General features: G+C 41.1%; 1 protein-coding gene across 1 annotated transcript in view; it reads left to right on the top strand.

The window, feature by feature from the left end:
- The window catches only part of dennd4c (DENN/MADD domain containing 4C), a 66122-nt gene that overhangs the window by 21348 nt on the left and 26295 nt on the right, over positions 1 to 18479 (top strand). Inside the window, exons 2-5 of the mRNA XM_084043389.1 lie at positions 5809 to 6119; positions 14170 to 14419; positions 14885 to 14954; positions 17972 to 18141. Coding sequence (XP_083899515.1) covers positions 5821 to 6119; positions 14170 to 14419; positions 14885 to 14954; positions 17972 to 18141 — 789 coding nt within the window. The 5' untranslated portion in view covers positions 5809 to 5820. The remainder of the gene's footprint in view (positions 1 to 5808; positions 6120 to 14169; positions 14420 to 14884; positions 14955 to 17971; positions 18142 to 18479) is intronic.

Here is an 18479-nt window from a genome sequence, read left to right as displayed (position 1 = left end):
GGTGTTAATCAAACGTGCGCTCCAACCAAACAGTGTCTCTCTCCTGGGCAAGTGCACAATGAACTCGCATCATAGGTCTCTCTGTGTCGCTCACTCTCTCTCCCTCTCCATGTGTCCGGCACACATGCATGGATGCATGGCATGAGCATGCGTCGTAATGATCGTGTGGTCAAGGGTTACCCACAGTGTTACCCACACTGTGTCTCTATGTCCCTCTGATGTCTCTCTCTTGCTCTCTCTCTCCATATCTCTCTCTCTGTCTACGAGTGTGTGTGAGTATAGGACAGATGATGTAGTGCGCAATCTTTATAAACTGCACCAACAGTACTTCCCCACAACAATGTTGGTGTAGCTAAGAGAATCGCTCGGAAATATATTTTCAATTGTGTGTAAATTTGGAGGAGTTGACTGATGGGTGGTAACTACTTATAGGGAAATAATGATCAACAGTCCGGAACTCCGGGTACAATCAAATTGCTTTGCCGGAATTTACCAATACTGTCCAATACATATTGAGACACATATGTTGTAAATAATGACAGACCTCTTCTTAATATTTTTATATTTACAAGAGAATCGTGTGAGAATCGTGATCTAAATTCTTATGGAGGAAAATCGTGATTCACATTTGAGCAAGAATCCTGCAGCACTACCCGAGATACATAACCTGTTTTAATTATTCATGCATCCAAACACTTGCAAGTAGTGGGCAGTACCCTTATGGAATAGACTAGGCGATGGAATAATAGCGGTTTAATATGCAGTCTTGGGCAACACATTTATTAGTGTGGTTTGTCATTAACAAACAGCATCTAAAAACAGCTGCACTTCACTCTGGACCAGACTCTGAGAGGTTTTGACCACTGAGTTGTAACCATGGATACAGAGCAGCAAGTCTCTTCAGAGCAATAAGTAACACTTTGTGTAGATTACCATTGTACATCCACTGCAGCCCAATGAGTTGGTCTCTGTCGCAGGCACAGCAAGCATTGGGTGTTGAAAGAGTTCTGTAAGGACAAACAACATTCTTTGCTGACTTGCAATAATGCACATCTGGAATTGTTTTGACTTGTTGGTAGAACTTTATTTACAACAAGAAATAAAAACTTAAAGTAGGTCAATATTGACAAAAGAAAAAAAGTAAATGACTTATGTACAAAGTATGTGTTTCTCGTGAAAAGAAGTTTACCAGAAAAAGGTTACAGTTGTTTTTAGAATTGTCTCTACTGTCAGAAGAGGTATTGAAGTCATGAGTCAGACGACTCTGTCCCACTCTTTTTTCCCCACTGACTTGACCAAAAAGCAAGCAGATCCTAAGACCTGACCTGCGGTAAGTTTTCTTTCATGTGTCCTTCTCCACGTGTGACCAGCGGACTCCACAGGAGCCCTAGCTGGTTAATGTTTTACCACTGCACTGTTGCTGGACATCTTCAAAGTAACCTGGAAGTGAGTGACTCAGTATACCACCCAGCCCTTATTGTTCCAGGCGTTTCTTTTTTTACTGCCTTCTTTGTTTATGGAATGCTGCAGTCATTCATCCAAAATGCTTGGACATGACATCAAACTGCATTGTTTTTCTGCTCAGGGCTAAAGCTTATGTAAGCCTTTGATGGCAATACAACTGACACTCAACACTTTTTCTTTGTTAAGAGTTGGCTGCTTCCAGACCATTATTATTGTTATTACAAAGCTGTTAAAGAAAAGCGTAGATTTCAAGGATTTATCCATCATTTCTCTATTACTGTCTTGAGAGTGCCACTGCTGTACCAAAATATAATGTTTCCACACTGTATTGTCTAGCCTAGGGATCTAATAACAAATTATGGGTAGAGTAAAAAGTATGAATGATGAGCATGAGAGATGTACAGAATGAAAATGTGTATTTTGTATTTTTGAGACCAAAGTGTTGGATGGACAAGTTTCACGGCAATCGTGCAAGTGGAAATGTTGTTGACCTAAAGGTGACATTAGATTAGAGGAAAGGCCATGGGGTCACCAAAATCATTATGGTTCATTCTCCAGGGAGCATGGAGCTGCAGAACAAGTTACATGCAATCAAGATGATATATTTTGAGATATCAAAGACAAAGTCGTGGCTCCATCCTTGGAGCCACACCGCTATTGGGGCTAAAAATTTGTATTCATTGTGTTAGCTGTCTCAGTGTCTCCGTGTCTTTCATGTAGACTAGAGGACTATTCTTCAGACTTGGCTCCCAGACCTTCCACAACACAGGCCAATGGATGTCCTGTACTGTACTGTAGCCAGTGTGTGTGTGCGCGCACACACACACACACACACACACACACACACACACACACACACACACACACACACACACACACACACACACACACACACAATGCTATAAAAATGTGGGGCACTTTCTAATTACACAGCGTTTTTATATTTCTCCTCCATATATAGCAAATGATTACTCTCTGGAACTTTCTCTACCTTCTTAAAAAATAAACTGTTGGACAGGAGTCTTCTTTTCCTTTTTTCAAACTGTAATTATTATTCTGCATAGGCCTCAGCGTAGTTATTTTGGCAATAGCTCTGTTTGGAGATTCTCATGTGTCGTCTGTGTGGCAGACTCCTGAGTGTGTTATGAACAGGAAGCAGCCTAGGTCAGTGGCCGTCTGAGACAATACAGTACCGTGGACCCCTTACAGTTCACTCAGTAACTCTTATTTTTTAGCTTTTCCTCTTCATCCTATTTCCTCTCTATATTTCTGCAAACGTTTTCCTTTTGCTAACCACTTAAACGCTCTACACTTAGAGAACCGGACCTGTATTGGCTCTGTACTTGGTTACGTTGTGATGCGTTGTGAGCTTGTAGATAGGCTATTTTTGCGCCTATACAAGAAGGTAATTATTCTTCAAATATCTTAACTGAATTTTGTCACCATATTTTATCACACCCTGTAATGACAGGATTTCATCGTTAAGTCATTTTTTGAGGGAAGTCCGTGTTTTTCGGAATATGTATGCATTTATGTATGCATATATGCGTAACAACACATAACAAGTGTATATTAAGTTCCAACTTGTAGGTCACTTACTTTTAGAAGCAAACAAAGCAAACATGGAGCACAAAGGTCTCAAATATAGCTTTCAGATTATAAGCCTTTACCTTAATCTCAAGTTCAATACATGCTCCTTCTGACGTCGGAAAAATGTTCAGTTTGGGACGGGCTTCCTGAACTAGTTCGGACAGTCAGGACATCTGGGGGGCTTTCTGAATAAAAAGATCGGACGTCGGAAGGAGCATAGTACTGCGCTTTAAAGTGACCATATGAAGAGATGCCTGGACAAGCAATACATAGTTGTACATCGTGTGTGCTCTATTAAAAATATATATATTTTCATAAACAAGAATGCTTCTGCACACTTGTATGGAAAAGGCTTATTTTGGAGCACGGTTTGTCGGACGGAAACTATTAGAAGAAAAAAGTGGAGGCCAACTCAATAAAAAGTCGGGATTCACTTCTCGTTATTCCCTTATTATTCTTTTAATAAAATATCTCAGGAGTTTCCTGAGCATAAAGATTTAAAAGCTCTCATGGGTTTTCTGAACACAATAAAGATTACAGAGCAAAACTGGAAAGCCTAAAATGAATCTTGGATAATATAAATCTGTGTTGAAATCCTTCCAATCCGATGTCTTCATCCCTGTTCTAACGGTTTAACCCATTAAGACCGGGAACGCATCTTGAAAATGTGTGCAAATATTTGAATGTGTGTGTGTGTGTGTGTGTGTGTGTGTGTGTGTGTGTGTGTGTGTGTGTGTGTGTGTGTGTGTGTGTGTGTGTGTGTGTGTGTGTGTGTGTGTGTGTGTGTGTGTGTGTGTGTGTATTAACGTTTGGGAACCACTGATATATAGCAACATGAGTAAAAAAAAAAAACTGTTAGGATTTAGGAGACATTTGTAGAATCCACAGAAGGAAAGATTTGAGTTAAAAATGTTCGCTTTGAAAAATATATATATTCAAAGATTTGCACACATTTAAAAAAAAAGACCCCAAAAACATCTAAAAATGCCACACTGATGCGTTACCAGTCTTAACGGTTTAAAGGGGTTGAATTTTTGTCCTGCTGCAGCTGACTCACCAGTCACCACTGGAAAAAGTGAACTTCCTGTGTGGGACTTCAGAGCTCTTTGAAGGGGGATATGGATGTTTGCTTTCTTCTTTCTTCTTACACATCCATTTTCCCCCTGTGTGTCGCTTTTGACGTGTCCTCAAACAGCCGAGTGTTTGTCTTGGACAGCAGGACATGTTTTCTTTGTGCCGTGCTACACCGGGTATGAATGATGGGCTTCCACTATCAAAGACGTCCCATAAAGCCCACATGTCACACTCATGATGTGCAACTTCAATTCTTTTGCTGCCTTTTTTATGTAACATTTGACATTTTTACAAAATGTGAATGTTTTCCCAAAATAGGAACACCAGGGTTCATGTGTTTTAAGATATGTTTTAAAACATGCATAGCAAACTTATCAGACAGGCTACATTTCCCAAAAGGAAATGCACCAAAAGCGGAGATCAAATATTTCCCCACCGGTGATAAAAATGACTGGGGAGGGGGGGGGGGCTCTGCTCAAAAGCAATGGCATGGATTTCCTTCTATCCCCTCCAGCAAATTGAACCCAGGTTTACTTGAGAACTCACTTAACCTGGCAGGCATAAGATGAATCGATTAATTTATTTATTTGTAATTTTCATGCAAAGAGCAAATGGGTGCAATTATTATACTGAAGCCAACCCTAAATTGTGGCAGTTACTGTAAATATAGTACTTAACTGAGTCATTGCCTTCCTTTCTCCAAGTCTTTCAAGTTGGTACATTTTACAAGTGTGCAAACAATTTCCCCCCCACCAGTTCTCAGTGTTTCAAAAGGGAAATGAGAATAGAAGCTTCCTTTCTACATTGATGCACTGAAACTCAAAACTTGAATCCATCAACTTTTGTGTATAGATTTATAATTTTTCTATTCTAATTAGGTACATGTTGTGTTTTGCATTTCTCCTTTTGAAGTCATTTTAAAGTCCCCCCTGCTGGGACATATTTTAAATTTAATCTAGAAGTTTTGTATTGTAACTTTTTTCCCCTCATGGAAAGAAAGGCGGTACATGGAATTTCCTACTTACGGGAGTGCTTTTTTGTTTTTTTTAGACTTGTGTGTCTTGATTTATGCTCACAATGACATTTTCATGCATTCCTCAAGGCTCTGCTGTTTTGCCTCTCATCTCCTTAGCCACCACAAGCCTTAACTCTCAGTGTGTCTTCATTTGGAATGGTGTGGTTCTATACAATGACAAAAGTGTTTGACTGTGAACAAATCCTCGGTCCCTGGACAAGACCCCCAGTCATTCATTCCTTAGTTTATTTGCTTCTTGGTGGTGGAACCGTCTTTAAGAACTCGCCTACTGCTGTACACATAATTATCATTAGGCATTCTGTGTGTGTTTGCATGTTTGGTCCAGTCCAGGGTTGAGAAAGAGAACAATCGCAGCGCAGTGGTTGCACTTTTATTACCATGTCAGTGTTCCCATTGATAGTCATGGTCCCAGTATGCTCTCAGTGTTAAGTGCTAATACTATGTGATACAGACCTACATGAATGGACAGGAAGGTCTGCAGAGTTGCAAGGGAAGGCTAGATTTCCAACTAGACAACCATACCAAATGTTTGATAACAGAAGGAATCTACTTTATAGGCCGAACCCTATCTTCCACCAGGCTTTTATATGGACATCACTGCGTGCCGATTATTCTTACCTTAATCTTCTTTATTTCCCACGCAGGCACGCCCAGCCATGATCGAGGACAAGGGTCACCGTGTGACCGACTACTTTGTGGTGGCCGGGCTGACGGACAAGTCCATGCCCCTGGAGCAGGACCTGTCTGAGACCAAGTCCAGCGGTCCAAAGGGCGCCATCACAGACCTGGCTGTCATCAACAAGTCGGCGGGCGAGACGGTACCCGAGGGTTTCACCTGTATTGAGAGCACCTACAGTGGCCAGCAGGCTAACCTCAACCATGGCAGCCTCAAGAGCCCCGAGCTCTTCCTGTGCTATAAGAGGGGTCGAGGGAAGGCCCCACTCATTGACATCGGGTGAGTGAGTCTATTGCTTAAAGGTAGGGTACTAGGGTAAGTGATATTTATTTGTTAAAATGAGTGTCAAATAGCTCTATATTCTCATAGTACTCATTGCTATAGACTAGAGTGTTTGTTCAGTTACAGGAGTCGCTCTGTCTCTCCAGCTTTATAATAAACAGAAAACTGCATTTTCAGCCAGGTCGGGATACCAATTCTATCCAATCAGTAGAGAGAACTCACACAGAATACAGGATAAACAATTGAATTTGTAAGTGATGACATCATGACACAAAGAAATGAGCAGACAAAATGGAACTGGAGCACTCTAAAATTGAAGCTGATAAATGTGAACTCTCTCCTGATTGGCTGAAACCCACCTGAAAATGTTTGGTATAGAACTGGACAGATGGGGAGACCTCTGTTACTGAACAAACGCTCCATATAGCAATGACTACTATCACTTTTTTTGTTTCAACCAGAAAAAATATCACTTACCATACCTTTAATTTATTCTCCGTGGCACGATGTCGCGGTCCGAAATTAGCCGATCTATAAGCTCACAGCACGTTGTGGAGTGAGCTTATAGATCGGCTATATTCTGTCTGCGATGTCGTCGTACAACAAAGTAGAAAACAGTATGTTTTCAGTTGGATGTGCATGTGTGTGAAAGGCTTTGGGTCGCAGCTGTGAGTTGTGTCATTCATGGACGGCTGCTGGCGTCACTATTGATTACTTTGTGATGATGTAACCCGCCGTCTGTTGGGAACTCCTTGGGTGGCACAGAAGTTGAAATCCAGCAAGTTTTTGTGATGCTTGACATGCAACCTTAGTCTAAAACGAGGCCATGTGTGGAGAAGTGTTTTATTTCAGAGCTGTCTGGGTAAACCTTTAGAGTGGAGATGAAACATATCCTTCCAAAGCCCCATTAAAATCTGTAAACCATAACAATACATTTCAATCTCTCTCCAGATCCCCTGCCTGAGGCATTCTATGTTAATGCCACTAAATACTGCATGCTAGGGTGGTTAGGTCTGATTTAGTTGTAATAGAAGTAACTTGTGTGGCAGAAGAACAATGTTTGTCAAAGGGAGTGTTGGGTGGACATTTACCCAGTGAATCCTAATATGTCCTTGACTATAGAAATGAACATTCTGATGTTTCTGATGAACATTCTGAACATTCTGATTTCACAATGGCCACTGGCTATTGAAAAATCAACATTCTGATGTTGATTTCACAATGGCCACTGGCCATTGAAAGTTGGAAGAATTAAAGGTTTATATAGAGTTTACAAATACCATGTGCATGCAAACGAGCTTATAATGACCATATACAGTATTTGTACATATCTGTCAAAGGGATAAAACACAAAAGCTGGAGAGCTTGTTTCCATTGTGGTCTGTTACTTGTCAATCATATTCCTGAATCATGGCCTAAGCTATTGCTTACTGTGTAAATATTTGCAGTCTGCTTTTGCTCATTGATGTGGCCACTTTTCCCATCTATGCTGTGAAACACAAATTCAGTTTACGGGAACTCTGACTCAACCTTTGATTTGGCCCAGTAAAACAGCATGTTCAGTATTCTTTTTATTTGGCCATAACAATGATGCAACCATCTTAGCTGTGTCGTCTCTCTGTACAACTTAGGACTTTGTCTAGAGCTCCTCGTCGGTGTTAGCCAGGAAGCCTGTGTGATAGAACCGTTGCAACACTTCCTAGACAGATCCTAGCTTAATTTCAACTGTTAGCAACAAACTGGAGTTTCCAGTTACACAAGTCTGCACTCTGCTGGTCCCTCTCAAAGGATTTCCCCTCCCGTCTTTGTGTGAGCATGTCATTGACGTGGGCTGCAGTATGAATTGCATTATGTTAGCATAATTTGGTGGGATATTAGTGGTATAATGGGATATAATTAGTTCTAGGGGTGCAACAGATAAACAAACTAATCGATTTCATCAATTATAAAAAAATAATCAATAATTTTCATAAATAATCAATTAATCGATTAGTCTATCACTATTTTGGGCATGTCAATGTCATTATAGGTAAAAATTTCAAACATGTTGAAAAAACCCTATTGACAATAGCTGATCTACAAGCTCACAGCGGTGCGTTGTGAGCTTGTAGATCAGCTATTGTCCCTATTTGTGCAGGACACTGTTGTGTGACAAAGTATAAAATAGGGCTTAAGTGGTTCATCGATTTGTTGATGTACAAAAAAAGATATTTAAAAAATATTTTAAAGGCACGCTTCCCAATTATTCTATTAGTCGAAAAAGTAATGGCTAAGAAAATAATTGATAGTTACAGCCCTAGCTATAAGCCCTGTGAAGACTCACTGTTTGTATCTCTGTTTATAGAATTGTGTGTGTAGAATGCTCATGTGTTGATGCAGCCCTGCTTGCATAGAGTGTAAACAGAAGATCATGTTTCTCAGAAGAGATTACACAATCCTTGAACAGGACCACTCATTGACAGGAGCTCTGGGTTGGGGGTGGGGGGCATATTCAAGGATTCCTACTTGTTGCCAAGCAAAGATTGTTTATGGACAGCCTATATTGGTGGTTGAAAAGAAGTTTCAAGTTCACCAGCCGTTTCTCAGTTGAAGCTTTCTTGTAAACAGGTTGTCATTGTTAAAATAAGGCCTAATCCATCAGTGTGACGAGGCCTAGATTGCTACTAGGAACTTATTTTATGTTTTTTATTTGAAAAGAAGATTGATTTCCTGTCTTTGTCAACTATTGCATTTTGGGGTTCTTGGAATACCTGATGTTCCAGTTTTGGTTGAACAAGAAGTCTTGGTGCAGGTGGCTAGAAGGTCTGTAAATATTTGTGGCCAGTCTGTTGCAACAGTGGTGTTGTCTTGATAACCATCACATGTCATGTCCCTCTCAAAGAATGATTGAAAAACTATCAGTGTGTCAATTATTCATTCTACACTCTCTTGCCACCAGCAAAGCCAACATTCCTAGCCTGGGCCTCCGCGCTTCACGATTGACTGTGTCCATTGGAACTTGGGCTGGGCTTTTGTCGTCGTTAATTAAGAGTTTTTGCCGGCAATTGTCTTCCTGGCCTCTTTAGGTTCACCCTGTGCTCTGTTGCAGTGAATGGAGAGGCGATCACTAGAGAGCGCAAAGTTGCAGGACCATTGTATCTCCCCCTGTAACACTATGTCTACTTCCTGGCCGCCTTTTGGAATTCACAGGACTCTGAGATCTGTTTTCAGGTCAAGTCCAACATTCTATATTACATTTCATACAGGGGGAACCTTGGCGCACCTCACAGCAACAACAGGTTATTTTCTTTCACGCGGATACATTACATGTCGGAAGTCTGTGTGCGTACATGTTGAGTGAAGAACAAAGAGTGGAGGCTCACTGGTCTCAGTCCAAAGACTGCTACGACCCCTTGGCACTAGGCAGATGGTAGGGGACTGGTCAGTACAGAAGCCCTGCAGCCATGCAAGACAAATTGGGCTGCAGGCAGCAGTAACGTTGCGATGACTGCTTTCATGAATTTAGTCTTGCAGGAAGAAGAAAAATGGACCTGGGCACGACCATCATTCTTGAATCAAAATAAAGACACATGGTTTTGAGCTAAAAGTGAAGAAGAGCCAAAGCATCGAGTCGAACTGACAAAATGTCAGATTTAATGAGTCAGCCAGTAAATATGTCTGATTCACATTATCCGTTGGAGATAGGCTTACCCCCAGGAAGGGGGGGGGGGGGGGGTGTGTGTGTGTGTGTGTGTGTGTGTGTGTGTGTGTGTGTGTGTGTGTGTGTGTGTGTGTGTGTGTGTGTGTGTGTGTGTGTGTGTATGCGTGTATGCGCAGTCTGTTCTCACAGACATGCATGGGTGATGAGTCAAGAGGTTCAAAAGGAAAAATCAGCCTACGGCTAAAGGCAGTGTTGCTGACCACAAACTGACCCACCTTGCAATACATTTCTCACTGCTCAGAGCCAAGCTTTTGAGTATCTCAATTATCTTTGATTCCTGTTTTGTCTTCACTGTACAAAGTGCCTGTATCAGTCATTTCACAGGGTCATTTTCATTCAAGAATGAGGACTTATCTGAAGGCTGCATTACTTTTGTATGGCAATGACATTTTGAGGAAACATATTTTTGATACTTAATTGTACGACGGTGTCATTCAGTGAAAAAGCTCACACAATGTTTAGACATTTGTGACACCGGGTTGAAAGTTGCTAAATATTACGTAAGCTAATAAAAAAACAATGGGCCCGATTCATGAACCGTACTTACGAACAAATTTGTTCTTAAACCCACTTAAGAAGTTTTTTAAGAGATTTTGGCATTCACAAATGTTTTCTTAGCTGTGATTTGTTCTTAAGTTAAGAAGAAATCTACGCATACTAGAGAGCACTCTTAGGGTGGCCTTTGAGTTCTTAAGTGTGATATGTTTGTGCAAAAATAATTAATTCTCGAAGTTTCTTCAATTCTACAGTTGTATAATATAGGATTTAAATTACAATAATATTTTTATCATATCTTTAGAGCAAAAAAGGTTCTCAAAGGTGTGGTCTGGGGACCCCCAGGGGTCCTTGAAGCTGTTCCAGGGGGTCCACAGCAAACGAGGAACAGTTTAATCACTTTAACCCTATTTTATACTTTGTTTGAAAATAGCTGATCTACAAGCTCACAACGCGTCCCATTACTGGCAATTTTTCGAAACATTTTGATAAATCTTGAAAACATTTCCCTAGCAGAAAATATTTTCAGGTGGGGGTCTGCAGCCAAATGCATCTAACCCAAACAGACCCGGTTGAGTTGAAGCCCAAGCCCCATACCCACCCCATACCCCCCCACCCAACCCACCCTCATCGCCCCCCCATACCCCCACCCCCATATCCCGACATTCGCCACACCCCCATTTTCAAGTCCCCTTCCTACCTGAAAGCCCCCCTATACCCACCCGTCACACCCATCCCCATACCCCACACAGCCCCCTACACCCCTCCTTGCACCACCATATCACCCACCACACCCCTATTTCCACCCCATTACATACCAAGCAGCTGCTACCTTAAAGACCCTCTATATCCACCCACCAGCTTTCAGTACTAAAATGTTTTATATCCACTACTAACGCTACTCCTGAACATGAAATATGGATAACATTTTTAACGGCTAATTTCAGCAAATTTACATTGATATCGAGTGGTGATATGTTGATTAATGTGAGAGAAATAATAAAATACATTCATTAATTAAATAAAATAATTTGCTGTTCACTTCAGAAGTACCTCCACAGAAATATTTATTTATTTTTATGTTTGGAGTCTGGTGTTCCACCATCTTTAGGCTTTAGTTTAGGTATTCTTTACTTCATTCTCTCAACTTTATTTCTCTGTGTGATTTCCTGTGATTTCTGTGTGCAGCAATCACACACAGGTGTGACTGCAGGCAGAGCCTAAGAACATTTCATGAATCTGACTCGACTTCTCTTAGGAATTCACTTAGGAAGAAATTTAAGAAGACAACTTACGAATTTATTGCTGAATGAGGCCCAATGTGTATCTGGGTACGATCCAATTTTGCCAACAAAGAACAATATTGTATCTTTACTGATACATTTACAGGAGTGAGAAGCTTTTTTTTTTTTCATTTTTTACATCCCTTAGACTAGAGTATGCTACTGTAGTCAAAATGTTTTTTTGAGAAAACTATCATCATCTTTGGAGCCCTAACCCATTTACCGTCAAATTGGTGACACAGGCTAAGTTCCCCCTTAAGATCAACACTTAATACTGTTGTGTGACAGAGAATACATTTGGCTTTATGAGGTCATGGTGGGCACCTTCTGCGCACATGTGAACGGAATCCACAGATGAACCACAGGCTCCCCACAAACAGAAAACCACTTGGGGTGGGGTTCTGAGTATGAGGTAGAATTACAGTATAGAAATAAAACTACTGTATAGATCAGTGGTTCTCAACCTGTGGGTCGGGACCCCCAGGGCGGTCCCCACATGATTTTTGGGGGGTCCCCAGATGACGGTGAAGTATAATAGCCGATCTACAAGCTTGTAGATCTGCTATTTTAACAATATTTATCTGTGGAACTGAGTTAAACAAAATGTAATGCCTCAACTCAATTCCAAGTCCCTGTCAGGGTGGGGGTCCCCAGTTCAAATATGATTATTTTGGTGGGTCGCGGCCTGAAAAGGTTGAGAACCACTGGTATAGAGAAAGAGACAACCTCACAGGATGGCGCCCGGCGCCGCTGTTCGTTTGAGCTCAGTGGGCAAGTGGCACCATCTTGTGAGGTTCCAAGCTATTTCAACAATGCAGTGTGATGTCACGTTCTCTTTCTCTCTATAGGAAAAGTTTTTAAAAATCTAGTATAAATTTAGCCTAACTGCTGCAGAAATGAGAGGTGTGCTGTTGTGGCCTCAAATCAAAACTGTGATTGCAGATGGGCACTCAGGGCTGGCATGATGAAATTCATTCATCATCATGCCAGCCCTACATTCAGAACGCCGTCTGTGTGTATGTGTGTGTGTGTGCATGAGCCAATTCCTCTGCCAGCACTGCCAGCACCTTGCACTGCCCTGCAATCTGTCATCTCTGCTTCCACACGGAGATAGATATCTTTTTCGTATTTCCTGTTTGTTTCTGTCTCTCTCTCTCTCTCTCTCACAGCTACAGAACCTCGTATTACTTATCTATGGCGGCTCACAATGTTATCATTTCAAGTCCTAGGGAGTTTTCTCTCCTCAGCTGTTGCTGGCAGTTCGTGCACCCTAAGTAATCCTGAGCACTCATTTCACCACCAACACATCCCTCGCCTTCAAAACTTGGCCATAAATGATAAACCTTGCCCTTTTCTTAAGTGGAGGCTTACGACATTCACATCCCAATGTTGACACAATGTTGCAGACAGTGATTTGTTTTTACTCATAATTTCTTTAGGGCTGCAACAGTAAATCGGAACTAATCGATTAGAATAAATAATTGATTTTTAATAAAATCATGGATTTTGAATATTTTAGTTTGTGGTGAAAAGTTACATGAGTGCATACAGTATGGTGTGTGTGTGATACGAAATCTAAGCTGACCATAAACACAGCTATCATTGTTTTGTTAACATTGACTGCCTTCCATCCTATGTATGTTAAGGGTGTGGTGGAATCTCTCGAGGAGTAAGGCTTTGACAGACCAGTCTGCATGTTCACTATTTATTCAGCACAAAGTACATTTACAACATTAGTCTAATCTAAGCAAGCGAGCGAGCAGGCGGCGGCGGCAACTTCATTCCGTTTCAGGCAGCTTAGATACCCTCTTTCTTACCCTATCCAGGCAGATGGAATCAAATCTATTCTTACCTACCAATCACAAGGTGTTTTAATTATATGAGCGTCCTGCATCCATCATCAGCATTCATGTTGATATCCTAATATTATGTCCTGTCTCCTTCCCGTCGTTATTTAAATCAGAGACCTTTAGTGACCAGTACAGTGACTGGTCAGTGTGACCCTTCCAGATATAATATTATGTGTCGTCACGTTGCATTACTCTTAATATAGCTGTTCAAGCGGACAGTGATGAAGCAATCTACTAGCTAGTCTTTTAGTCTGTCTGACCAAATAATATATGTCTGAGTATTTACTTTTTACTCAAATACATACACACACTGTACAATATGAATCTTGCATATCACCGCATAGCATAGAAATTCCCTAACAAGGGCTTCGTGAAAAACAGTTCAAGTCATTCAAGGTGTTTACCCTAGTAGGGACGAGTTACGTTTTCTGATTTTTCGTGTGTGTGTGTGTGTGTGTGTGTGTGTGTGTGTGTGTGTGTGTGTGTGTGTGTGTGTGTGTGTGTGTGTGTGTGTGTGTGTGTGTGTGTGTGTGTGTGTGTGTAAACATTTTGGAAACATCTGTCCCAAGCATAGTACAATTTGATTTTGGTCAGTCATGCACATCCATATACTCTAGTATCCAATCAAATAAATATAAAAAAAGTTCTGTCTGTCTCTCCTAAGACGTGACACTTACGTGACTCTTTCATATGTGTGTGTGTGTGTGTGTGTGTGTCAGTGTGCTGTATGAGGGCAAAGAGCGTCTGATCCAGGGATGTGAGGTCATCCAGGCCACGCCGTACGGCCGCTGCGCCAACGTCAACAACAGCTCTGCCAACTCGCAGCGCATCTTCATCACTTTCCGCCGAGCGCCACCCGTCCAGCCGCAGAATTCCCTGGCCGTCACTGACATCTGCGTCATCGTCACCAAGGGCGAGACTCCTCCACATACCTTCTGCAAGGTGGACAAGAACCTCAACTGTGGCATGGTGAGGCGAGATGCAGCTAGCGGTTACTAGGCCTGTGACAATTATCACATATTCCCCTGATCGCAATTATTTGAGCTAATCGTAATTATTATGCATAGTCGTTAGAATCGTTTCCATTCATCTGTATAAAAACAGCTTGATTAAATGAGCAGAAAAGTCATATTTCCATCATTTCCATGTCATTGTCCACGTTCTTTTAACCACTTCAAACCTGGCATTTAGGGCATTTTTTGGGGGGGGAATGTTCTTACATTTTCCAAAACAAATCCCAATATAGCATATAACAGATCTACACATTGTGAGCTTTTAGACAGGCTATTTTAGCTATTTATGTACTTTTTTTTTAAATATCAAGAGTATTATAATATTATTAACAATTTCATGATCGTGACAGGCGTAGCGGTTACTCTGGGTAAATACTTATTATACAGGGTCTGTGTAACCATCATGTGCTTAACTTTTCAGTGGGGCTCCAGTGTGTTCCTGTGTTACAAGAAATCGGTATCTGCGTCCAACTCTCTAAACTACAATGCCGGTGAGTTCTGTGGCCAGATTCTTTGATGGCTTTCTCGTTTCCATGTTGAATTTATCCAAATGAGAATCACTCTGTTGCCAAGTATGAGTTTCATGCAAGGAATGTTGTTTGGCATCTTGTGCTGTGACAGCCCAACAAATAAAAACACTTGACAATTGACACAAGACCAGGAATATTGACATACAATGCTCCTTAAGTGCCTTTTCCACTGGAATACCACTACTGTACATTGCTGGGTCAAAAATAAACATAAATTGCCGGTATAGGCTTTCCTAAAGTAATTCCCACATGCTGCCCTCCTTAACAGTTTAGTGCTGTCATATGTCTGTTCCCACGTTAGATGAATGTAATGGTACAGTCCTTAATGCTTGCGCACATGCAGGTTGGCAGACCTGCTAATTTATCTTTGATTAAATGTACTGTAACTCCCTGCTATCTCTCTCTCTGCACAGCGTACTGAAAGTTACGCTACTATAACTTGCATCGTAGTTTGACACGCCATCTCAATGCGTGTAAAAATATATTTTCTCACCTAATCTCTTACAGTTATGTAACACACACACACACACACACACACACACACACACACACACACACACACACACACACACACACACACACACACACACACACACACACACACACACACACACACACACACACACACACACACACACACACTCACACACTCAACCACACACGTGTTCTGCTCTCTAGACCCAGTGCACTCACACACACGTTTCTCTCCCTCCCCATGCTCATCTCAAGAGCTTTTTCAAGTGGGAATGGGATTTAAGTGTAAGAGGGCAGGAGATGGTTACATTGTATTGAGAAAGCTTTGAATTAATTGTTTACGGTGGTGACTATATTTTCCCCCCACAAATGCGGCCTATTGCTTTGCAAGCTTCTCCTTTTTGCCTGGCTCAAAGCCGAAATGTGCCAAAATAGGCAACATAACATTTGGCTCAGAAATTAAGTAATGCCAACTAGCATGAACTGTTATGGGCATTTTCCGAGAAGAGCGTTCGCTATAAGCATTTGTAATTTAACGTAACTATATACCATTTTTGCTTGTCTTTCATGTCTGTGTATTATATATATATATTCAGTTGAATGTTATCCGTAGATGTCCAGTACTTAAGTCTATGAATAATTAATAATTATCGGACACACACAAAATAAATCCCCCATATGATTAATAATGGACTGCCCCCTCCCCCCACACACCTCAAAGCTGAAGTGACCGCTTCTCCAGAAGTCAATGATGAAAAATAAACAATGACTATTGTGCTTATTGGAAGTTTACCTGTCATATAACATTGTATGTCATACAACAGCACTCCTGTAACTTAGGAAAAAAAAGAAAAACAATTGTGGTGTTGATGGTAATGAGCTTGACCCCACGATATGCATCGCATTACGCGGGTTATTGTGCCAGCCCTAATTCTAATGCTCTAATTTTGTATGGCAATCTTTTTGCTCTGTCTCATTGTATCATTTTCAGCACTGTTTTCCTGCATAATATCTTGCTATTTCAGTCAGCTTTCTTTTCTTCTCCACTGTTTCTTGTGACTGAGTCACAGCTGTCTGCTTATCTCTTGTGATTAGCCTCGCTGTGACGTGCAGGTACGGATAACAGCTGCCGTTTTGCGAAATGACATTCATTTTTGCTCCCATTGAAATCCTCAGAAGCTGCACAATGCCCAATGACGTTCAGCAACATTGTGAAACCATTTGTCATTTTCACAAAGCAACACGACTACATTAGAATGCCTCACAAATGTCGAGAACTCTGTAATGCAATAACATTACAGTGAACATTGAAAACAGTGCATCACAGCAGTCACCCTTAATTGTTGCTGATGGAAAGTGCAAATAGTGTATGTACAGTATGATTACATTTAGAATGTTATTGTAGCTGATTCTGAGCTAATGTGGGGTGTTTTGACCATGAACCACAGTCTGGCCTTTGGAACAGTTATTTATCCCATTCTTATACATACTGTAGAGTACACATAGAAATTGTACGTACCCACAAGCTTTATCTTTGGCCAGCCTTTTTTCCTGTGAGATGACTGCGTATTCATCTCAGGCAAACAGCACTTCCTGCAAAGCCTGTTGCTTGTGCAAGCATACATACATGTTGATTTGAGTTTTTGCGTCTTGTCTTGAATGTCATCTCACTGACATTCAAAAAAGGTCAAGACTCAGGGGTCAAGACAGATCAGGCAAATTATGCCATCGACTGCAGGAAATTATTTCAATGTTTAAAATGATCTCACTGCACTCCTATTCAGCATGTTTGCCATTGTGACCAGTTTGAAGAGCTGGTTAGCAGTTGTGAGTGACAAGAACGCTTTTGAAGCTCAAAAGAAAACTGCCTCTATACACAGAAGTTAATGAACTCTGCAGTACTGTTATCCTGAGTGATGTGTACAGATTTTATATGCTGACAAGGTGGTTATTCTGAAGATAATTGGAAAATAAATCTGACCTTCGATGTGCGCTGTGGTAACTAGGCCTATTACATACAGTATGTATTCTGCCTCTTAATGCCGTGACACACTTGACGTGCGTCAAGAAATAAAAAGAGGTTGCCTTTCTGCGTTATAATCAAATCTTGGAAGGCCTGTGTGTGTGTGTGTGAGGCTCAAAATAGAACAGATTTCTGAGAGGCGCGTCAACAGGTTTTGACGCGTCCAATTGATGCCTCCAGTGTGGCTGCAGCCGTTGTAAAGAATGGGTGCGTTTGATAATGCTTGGTCTGACGCTTACAGTCAGGAGCTTTAAAGTTTATGTGACTTCTGCAATTTTTCCATGAAGAGTCAAGGAAATTAGAAAAGAAAATCATCATATGAAGGGTCAATGAAATCAAAAAACAAGATTCATCAGAAAACTTACACTGATTTTAGTTAAGTTTGCATCCTTTGCTTTATTATTTGTTTGTTTTTTACCAGATTTTGGTTTTTACCTTATTTTATTAAACCATACTTCGCAATTCAATCTCTCCGTTCCAGGCCTCATCTTCCGTTACCCAGAGGATGATTATGAGTCCTTCCCTCTGTCAGAGTCTGTACCTCTGTTCTGTTTGCCCATGGGCGCCAAGATCGAGTGTTGGGCACCGAACACACGTGACCCTCTGCCCGTCTTCTCCACGTTTGTCTTAACCAACTCCTCTGGAGAGAAGGTAAAGTGCCGCAACCAGGAGGCTCCTTTCCTTGCCAAGAACCCAACATCCATGCATTTTTCTTTCATTATAAATCCGTTATAAAATGCTGCACATCCTGTAGCGCTGGGCATTGTGGGCAATATATCAATATTGTATCTAGCGTGATATACTGATACTAGATATTGTCTGGGATTTTGGATATCGTGATATTGTATAATTGTTGTCTTGTCCTGGTTTTAACCACTTCAGCCTTATTTTATGCTATATATTAACTTTTTTTGTTTTAGACTATATAAAATGGTTCAAAATGTAAAGAAATTGCACCCCAAAAAAAGGGCGCTGATCTACAGTACGAG

The sequence above is a fragment of the Gymnoscopelus microlampas genome (assembly GCF_963454915.1).
Source record: "Gymnoscopelus microlampas genome assembly, chromosome: 19".
Lineage (NCBI taxonomy): Eukaryota > Metazoa > Chordata > Actinopteri > Myctophiformes > Myctophidae > Gymnoscopelus > Gymnoscopelus microlampas.
This window is presented reverse-complemented; position numbering and strand designations above follow the sequence as displayed.